This window comes from Marmota monax, unplaced genomic scaffold, assembly GCF_021218885.2.
Source record: "Marmota monax isolate L192 unplaced genomic scaffold, Marmota_monax_Labrador192_F-V1.1 WCK01_AAM20220418_F8-fsc00043, whole genome shotgun sequence".
Classification (NCBI taxonomy): domain Eukaryota; kingdom Metazoa; phylum Chordata; class Mammalia; order Rodentia; family Sciuridae; genus Marmota; species Marmota monax.
Genome location: NW_026691982.1, coordinates 14,405,832 through 14,414,156, shown reverse-complemented (window position 1 = coordinate 14,414,156; position 8,325 = coordinate 14,405,832). Strand labels below are relative to the sequence as shown.

Below are 8,325 nucleotides of genomic sequence, written 5' to 3'. Positions count from 1 at the left end.
CTGTTATCACCACTGTTGTTATTGTGCTAGCAAGGCTTGGATTGCTTAAATTGTTTTCTCCCGCGCCTATTCCATCCAGCCTCTGCCTGCCCATGGCCACAGCTTTCGGTGTCCGAAAGTGAAGGGCTGCTGGGCGCCTCTGGATGTCCAGGGGAGGAGGGAAGCCCGCGCAGCACGCATGCGCGCCAGGGAGTCCCTAGCCTCTCATAAGAGCACAGCGCAGCGCCGCACCAAGTCGAGTCGGAGCTGGCCTGGCGCCGCGCGCAGAGAGTGTGCAGACGTCCGCGGAGCTCGGCTTCTCCCTTAGCCTCGAGGACTGAAACTTCCGTGGGAGGCTCCTATCGGCGCTCACCTCCTGAGGGCGCACCAGCGAGGGGGAGAGGGAAAGCCGGACGGAGGCTGCCTGGCGCCTGGGGAATCGCGCTACAATCGAGGAGCCAGGACCAGCAGTTCGCTTGGACCCGCGCCCAGCAGCAGCAGCCGCGGCGGCCGCCAGCCGGACAGACCCTCGGGGCTGTAGCGGGAGGTACGCCGGGCCCTCTCCGGTGTCCTGGACGCTCCCGGGGCGGCATGCGTTGGGAGGATTGACCGGTAAGGGGAGCGTGGGAGCCGCAACGCCGAGGACTGCCCGGGCTGCGTGGCCGAAGCCATGTGGACGGAGTTCGGAGCTGAGGAGACTGAGCGCTGCCGGCCGCTGCACTTGCTGCTTGGAACCCTGCGCGCGCTGCCCGCTTTCTTTGCGGTTTCTGGCTGCCCGCGAAATGAATAAAGAAGGGGAGATGCACCCCACTCGCGTACGGGACTCCCACGCTTAAACCCCGGGGCAGTGACCTGGCTTCAGATCTGCAGCGGAGTGCCCAGCAGTCATCGGCTCCAGTGAGCGTCCCCTCGGGGATGCACGGGGAGGGTCTGGTTGCGGGTGAAGCCTCCAGGGATTGAGGGACAGCAGCCCCGGACGCCCTCTGATTCTGCACCTCGAGAATTCCCAAACAGCTAGTGCCATTGGGACGGCAAGTCCTGGAAGGGACCTGGTCTCCCAGCTTTCGAAGGGAATGACTTAGGAGCCCTAGCCTTATAGCCTGGCGTCGACGGCTCCCGAGGTCGCGGCAGAGGGGAGTGGCTTTTGTGGAAAACGCCGCCGAAGCGATAGTCAGCGAAGAGTCCCGGTATTCACAGGGCACAATTCTCCGAGAATACTCTGTGTTCTCCGGAGGCTCTTCGCCTGCGCCCAGGGTGGTGCCATGTGGGGCGGACGCCGCTCATCCGCCGCCTCCTCCCTGAACACCGCTTCGCTCTTGCAGCTGCTGCTGGCTGCGCTGCTGGCGGCGGGGGCGCGGGCCAGCGGCGAGTACTGCCACGGCTGGCTGGACGCGCAGGGCGTCTGGCGGATAGGCTTCCAGTGCCCCGAGCGTTTCGACGCCGGCGATGCCACCATCTGCTGCGGCAGCTGCGCGTTGCGCTACTGCTGTTCTAGCGCCGAGGCGCGTCTGGACCAGGGCGGCTGTGACAACGACCGCCAGCAGGGCGCGGGTGAGCCTGGTCGGGCGGACAAAGACAGCCCCGATGGCTCGGCAGGTAGGGTTACCTGGGGCCCAGTGCGAAAGGGGAGAGCAGTTGGACTTGTATGGAGGGCACTGATCTGAGAACTTGGAGAAGGAGAAGGAGATAGGAGCACTGAGATTTCAGGAAAGGGATTAGGACCAGGAGGTGGAGCCTACATTCTTTCCCATCCATTAATTTGTGCGAAGTAGGGCACCAATTCGTTGCCCTTGGCCTCAGTTTCCCCATAGGTCCGCTAAGGGGTGGCAAGGCTTAGATTTTCCGAAACAAATCACACACCTACCGCAATGTGGCCACGCACAGCTCCCAAATTTCTTCTGTCCAGGGTCCTCTGCCCCTCCTGTGTGACCTGTCTGCGTAGGACTTAATATCTTGGGGATACACAAGGACATGGTGAGCACTTCCTTGAAGGCTTCTCCGAAGGAAGGCAGTTCCTGGGGTTTTTGGAGTGGGTGATGTACACTTTACCAGACCTCAGGGAATTCAAACCGTCTGCACCTCTCCCTCCTGCCCTGGCCGGGGCCTCTCCTTACCACATGGACTTGGTAGGTGTGACATTGCTCTTTGTGTCTTAAGATTTTTTTAAAAAATTATGTATATAAAATTATATATATGATCATAAATACATACAGACACACATATATACACACGCGCACCCATATATGTGTATATGTACAAACATACACACACACGTGTGTGTGTGTGTAGATTTTTTTAATTGCCAAAGCCAGATTTGGAAATAAACAAACCTACAGAAGAATTTGATAGGTTACATTTCCTCCACTCTTTGGAAGCCTTCCCAGACTGCCTCCCTGGAAAGTCTGCACTTATTTGCAAGAGAAAGAGCGTGTAGTTTGGGATTGGAGAGGGGTAGAGTCAAATGGCAAGCATGTCTCAGAGATGGTGTCTCATTTTTTTGTAGTTGTATTAATTAACTGACTTTATACCAGCACCCAGGGGTAGAACTGCCTGGACATTGACACCAAGTAGGTTCTGTGTTGGCCTGGTAAGAGACAGCTCTTTTCAGTGTCATTCTCTGTAATTAAACATTTTATTATCATACTACTCCTTGATGCTCTGCCTTGAATCTGAAGAGAGGAGAACTGAGGGTAATTCTAGAAAAGGTGCCATCTTAAAATGCAAGCCCAGCCTTGCAAAGTGTGTGGCCTCGGAGTAAAGCCTGGAGAAATGAGCCAAAGCCCAAACTGCTACAAAAAGGTGTCTGTTAAGTTGGGCCCATTAATGATCTCTAAAAGTTGGGATGGCTTTGGACAGATCAGCAGGCATCACACTAGTCCTGATGCTTGTGTTGCATGGGTGCCTTCTTCATTCCTCTTTTAAATCTATTTCCTTAAATCCTGTTTCTTTCACATAGCCTCAGCGGTGAGGAAGGACGACCTGCCTAATTAAGCCTGTGGGGGGTGGGGGGAGTGGGGCTTATAGTAGCCCTGCATTCTTTACCCCTGTGTAATTATTTACACTTCCAATTAAAAATCCTGGAAAGAGAACAGTTATTTCTCCCCAAAACTCATTATGTAGACTGAGACTGGTTTGAGCTAGTTTTTGCTCTAGTGTTGGTGGTAAATTATTATTTTTCTCTTTTACTATTTTTTTTTTACCTCTTGATAACATATTTGGGACTGGTGTCTTAATGTAGAGAATGAAATGTTTATAGTATGTGTAGGAAAAAGTTGGGCATCCACTGCTCTAGCCCTTCATAGTTAGCCTGCAGTGATAGTGTAATCAGAGTAATACTGCTTCCTTGGGCGGCTGTGCTGCACACTGTAGCAATACTCTGCCTGCCAGAATGGACACTATATATAGAACTGGCTCTGCTCAGCAGTGAAATTCAGGGAGATCTTTCATTGTCAGACTTTGGCTAAATTACTCAAAAGTAGGTTTTACTTATAAGGTATTACTTCTCAATGATTCCAGGTGATGCTGGATTCTAAAAACACCGATTCCAGGAATACAATAGTCAAAGGAGAATAATTAAAAAGCCCACTGCACTAAGGGATAGTCAGAGGGTATTTGCAGATCTGACCTCAGAGGTATGGGCTTCTTCCTAAAATGCTGCCCATCTGATCTTGTGCTGGCACTGTGGTTTGCCAAGGCAAGATCCAGTGTATTTTTCAATCAAATAGGGAGGTCGGGGGATGCAGCTAGAGGTAGAATGCTTGCTTAGCATGCTCAAGGCCCTGGGTTCTGTCCCTAGTACCTGCAAAAAAAATAAAAAATAAAGAAGAAGAAGAAGAAGAAGCCAGGGAGATGGGACAGGAACATATCAAAAACATACCAGGTTCTAAAGCATGGAGCGGAATTCTACGGAAGTGGCTCAGATTTCTTCTGCAGGTTTCCCCTTCCTGTTTCTGCCCCCACCAGCCTACTTTCTAAAGTGTCATCTCTGTGACTCCCAAAAGACTTTTTTAAAAAAGAAAATAATTTAAAAAATGGAATTCGCTACTGGTTTTAGTAAAGTGTTTTTTTTTAAAAATCTTATGGTTTTATTTTTCAAGAATAAAACCTAAATAAATGCTAAGTATGATAAATACCATGGTTCTCCTCTACAGACTTTGCATACAACCTTGGGTGCAACTGAACCTCTAGGCATCCTCCCTGCACCCTCATCCTTCCTGCATGCCTTCTTGGCCCTTGGTGGGCAACTCCTTTGTAGAACAAATGGATTTTTGTTCCTGATATTTGTTCTCAGTATACTTTTTCTTCTACATCGCAGTTTCATCACTAGATGCCCCACACTGGGCAGGATGCCTCACCCAAGGACCCACCCCTTCAACAGACAGGAGTGTGTAGAAGTTTCTGCTATTTTTGACTGACACGTAGTCATTGTACATATTTATAGGGCACAAGGTGATGTTTCATTCATGTAAAAATTGGGTAAGGATCAATTCAGGGTAACTAGCACCTTAAACTTACATCATTTCTTTATGATGAATTCATTCAAAATTGCCTCTTCTAGCTGTTTTGGGATATAAAGTGCATTGTTTTTAAATTGTACTCACCCTACATAGCTCACCAGAGCTTATTCCTCCTATCTGAATACAAACTTGTATCCATTGATCAGTCTTTCCATCCCCGGGACCCTTCCTGCTACTCTCCCTAGTCTCTGGAAACTACTATTCTACTTTCAGTTTCTGTGAGATGAACTTCTTTAGATTTGTGGAGACATTTAAACCCTTCCTTGATTTCTCATGCATTATACTCTTTTTTGGAAATAATAGTGGCTCAGAGTCTGACCTAAATTGTTATTTATCTACTTATGGAAAAAGAACTTGCTAAAAAAAAAAAAAAATGGCAAAAGACATTTTCAAGGAATGTAAGAAAATTTCCTGGAAAAAAAAAAAAAGAAAGACTTAAGAAATTCAAACTCATTATTATTTGATACATCCTACTAAATCTGCGCTAGGGCAGATTTAAACTTAGGTAGTTCCATTATTATAGGAAGATTAGAATCCTAGCAATTTTAATACTTTAAGCCCATGTTTTGCCATCTTGGGTATGTCTCAATCATTATAATTGATGACTTTAACTGTAAATATTAACACTTCCCCTTCTGAGAGTCAATCTAGCATGTCCATAAGGTCCTGGCACCTCTCCTCGATACTTGATAAAAGATGGTACATCTTATGTACTGCTAACATGTGAACTAACCAGTCCAGGTTAGGTCCTTTGATTCTGGACATCAGTGTGGCTTATTTATCGTTGCCTCCACCAGTCACCCATTTTAACTGCATTCTTATAGTAAGTCATAATGTTTCTGTCCTTTTCTCCAGTGCCCATCTATGTGCCATTCCTGATCGTTGGCTCTGTGTTTGTGGCCTTTATCATCTTGGGGTCCTTTGTGGCAGCCTGTTGCTGCAGATGTCTCCGGCCGAAGCAGGAGCCCCAGCAGAGCAGAGCCCCGGGGGCCAACCGCTTGATGGAGACTATCCCCATGATTCCCAGCGCCAGCACTTCCCGGGGGTCATCCTCCCGCCAGTCCAGCACAGCTGCCAGTTCCAGCTCCAGTGCCAACTCAGGGGCCCGGGCACCCCCAACAAGGTCACAGACCAACTGTTGCTTGCCTGAGGGGACTATGAACAATGTGTATGTTAACATGCCCACAAATTTCTCCGTGCTGAACTGTCAGCAGGCAACCCAAATTGTGCCACATCAAGGGCAGTACCTACATCCCCCATATGTGGGGTACACAGTGCAACATGACTCTGTGCCCATGACACCTGTGCCCCCTTTCATGGATAGCCTACAGCCTGGCTACAGGCAGATTCAGTCCTCCTTCCCCCACACTAGCAGTGAACAGAAGATGTACCCTGCGGTGACTGTATAGCTCACAAGTCACCCACTGGATTCCCTTATAAGGCTGAGAAAAACTGGGATGGATTCTTCAGATGGAAGCCTGTGCATGTCAATGGTATTTATGGCACAGTTGTTTTGTGTGGCTTCATTTGCCCCCAAACTGTAGGAAACGTCTCTGAATTAGCGTTTCTGGATGTGTTTCATCCCAGTGTATGGATGGATTCATGATGGACAAATAACATCCACTGGAGCTGCCACCTGTGTTGTTGATGTGACAAATGCTTGAGCCCTTAAGTGCCCTTGAGGTGTGGTACCAGAAGAATTTTGTACACTGATGAATTAAGGGATTTATTATGTCATCATTATTATTTCTTTTTGTTGTTGGGTTTTAACTATACAAGAATAGAATACTCACCTCCCTTTTACCTGGGCCATTTTTTTTTTACAGGCATCTAAGGTGAAGGGAAGACATGAATAACACAGTTATTATAAAAAGAAACCAGTTTGAACTCTATGAGATTAGTCATCAATCTCACTATTCCATAGGCACATCTTATTTCATTGTAAAAAGATATATATATTTTGTCTATTTTTGTGCTTTTTTGCCCTGTTTTGTGCTTTTTTTTTTACCTTGTGTAGAGACCTTATTACCAAATGATTTTCTACATTATAAAGAGACTGAAAGAAATTGTGTAGTTCCTTAACAAATGAGGACATTTCAGAACTCTGGGATTATTTTAATCTTGAAGTAGTGGGTGGTCTAGTAATGAAACCATTCATCCCTTTCTTGATGGTATCTCAATATTCTGGCTTTACTGGGACGTCTGAGAAGTAATTGGATTTTTTAAAATACTGAAATCATAAAACCATCACCTACTACTTCTCTGGGTTGCTTTTAATTTTGCCATGCATATGGCTTGGCATTTTGTTCTGCTTGATTTTCAGATCCCCTTGTCTATGTAGCAGTGAGGGCATAGTTATAAATGAATATCAGTATTTCTACCTAGATCTGATAAAACATTTTTTGTGTTTTAATCATAAAAATTCAAAGGAATGTTTTGTATAGCTTCTCAGTTATAACCTGAGACATGGAGTGAAATTTAAACCTCAGACATGGCATTACTTTGCAAATCATAAGGCTTTTATACTCTTGTTAGCAAAAGTAGCATATTTTTCAAGGAATAAGGACAATTAAGTCAAGAGAAAAACTTTTCAAAGAGATATTGCCTTTGTTCCCCCACAGTTCATATTATTCTTTTTCAGGCCTCAATAAGCACTGTATTCATTGCCAATGTTTTGAATTACCAAAATCAAATGGATTTATTTGTGTATTACTTACTTATTAAAAGTTTTAAGTATATGCAAGTAAATTTTCAACTGCTAGCAAAACAAAGATTTGTAATTAAACAAATCATTGTAAGATATGGTCTTTTACACATTTATGTCAGTGGCTACCTGTCATCTATTCTTCTATCATCTATCTCATGACTGAATAATGTTAAGCCATTGTTGGCAACGGGTATCAATAAAGATACTCAATCATAATTTTTAATAACCAAAGGCAGGGGAAAAACATTACTTATTAATAAATATTTTATGGTGTGAATTTCTAAGAGAGTTGTTTTTTTTTAAAGTTTTCATTATACTTGGTAATTTTTCAGATGTTCTAGTAAATCTGTTAATAAAATACAATTACTAAAAATCATAAAATATTGCTTTCTAGACCAAGAGACTACTTTTAAAAGTAATCAATATCTAGGAGGTTTGGTTGCATGTTCTGTGTGTGAGTCAGTAAGTATCATTTTACATATTCTGTGGGACATGTTGAGAACACAAAAGATGCAGTTCTTTTGGGATCATGATGTCATCAAGCTAACTTGTATTCCCAATATTGTTTTTGACAGAGAATTTCTGCTTACCTAAGGAAGTAAAATTCTTAGAAGAAAGGGACCTTAGAAATCACTCACCATAGGGCTTGATGAACATTTTCAGTGAAGAACCAGAGAGTAAATATATTAGGCTTTTTGTGGTCATTTAACTAAAGTAATAGCACAAATATAGCTATAGATGATACATAAGTAAATAGGAAAGGCTGGACTCCAATAACACTTAATTTATAGAATATACTATATTTATATATAGTATACATTTATATATAGTATATATTTATGTCATATGTCATAAAGATAATTTATAAAAAATTTCCCCAACCATTTCCAAAGGTAAAACCCCTTCTAAGTTCCTGGGCTTTAAAAAAGCAGTCAGTGAGCTGTATTTTGCCCATGGACTATATAGGTGGCTAGTCTTTAAACTGATGCCTTTTCCTTACTAGATAAAGGAGTCACCTCTGTGATGTTCTTGACAGGCTTTTAAATTTTTCATTATTTTTAAATTTGGGTTGGAGATTGATGCTTAATCACTGAGCCACATCCCTGATCTTTTTAATTTTTT

General features: G+C 44.3%; 1 protein-coding gene across 1 annotated transcript; it reads left to right on the top strand.

The window, feature by feature from the left end:
• Nucleotides 1–210: 210 nt before the first annotated feature.
• Nucleotides 211–7,487, top strand: Shisa2 (shisa family member 2). The gene is made up of 2 exons (XM_046448092.2): nucleotides 211–1,575; nucleotides 5,352–7,487. Exons 1-2 carry the CDS (start codon nucleotides 1,242–1,244, stop codon nucleotides 5,903–5,905), a joined length of 888 nt encoding a protein of 295 aa, XP_046304048.1. The 5' UTR covers nucleotides 211–1,241; the 3' UTR covers nucleotides 5,906–7,487.
• Nucleotides 7,488–8,325: the final 838 nt, after the last annotated feature.

What these genes read in the sequence shown, in the direction of transcription:
- Shisa2 (XM_046448092.2), top strand. Translation starts at nt 1,242, where the DNA reads ATGTGGGGCGGACGCCGCTCATCCGCCGCCTCCTCCCTGAACACCGCT. An exon ending in CAGCCCCGATGGCTCGGCAG is followed by an intron (nt 1,576 to 5,351) that starts GTAGGGTTACCT and finishes CCTTTTCTCCAG; the next exon opens with TGCCCATCTATGTGCCATTC.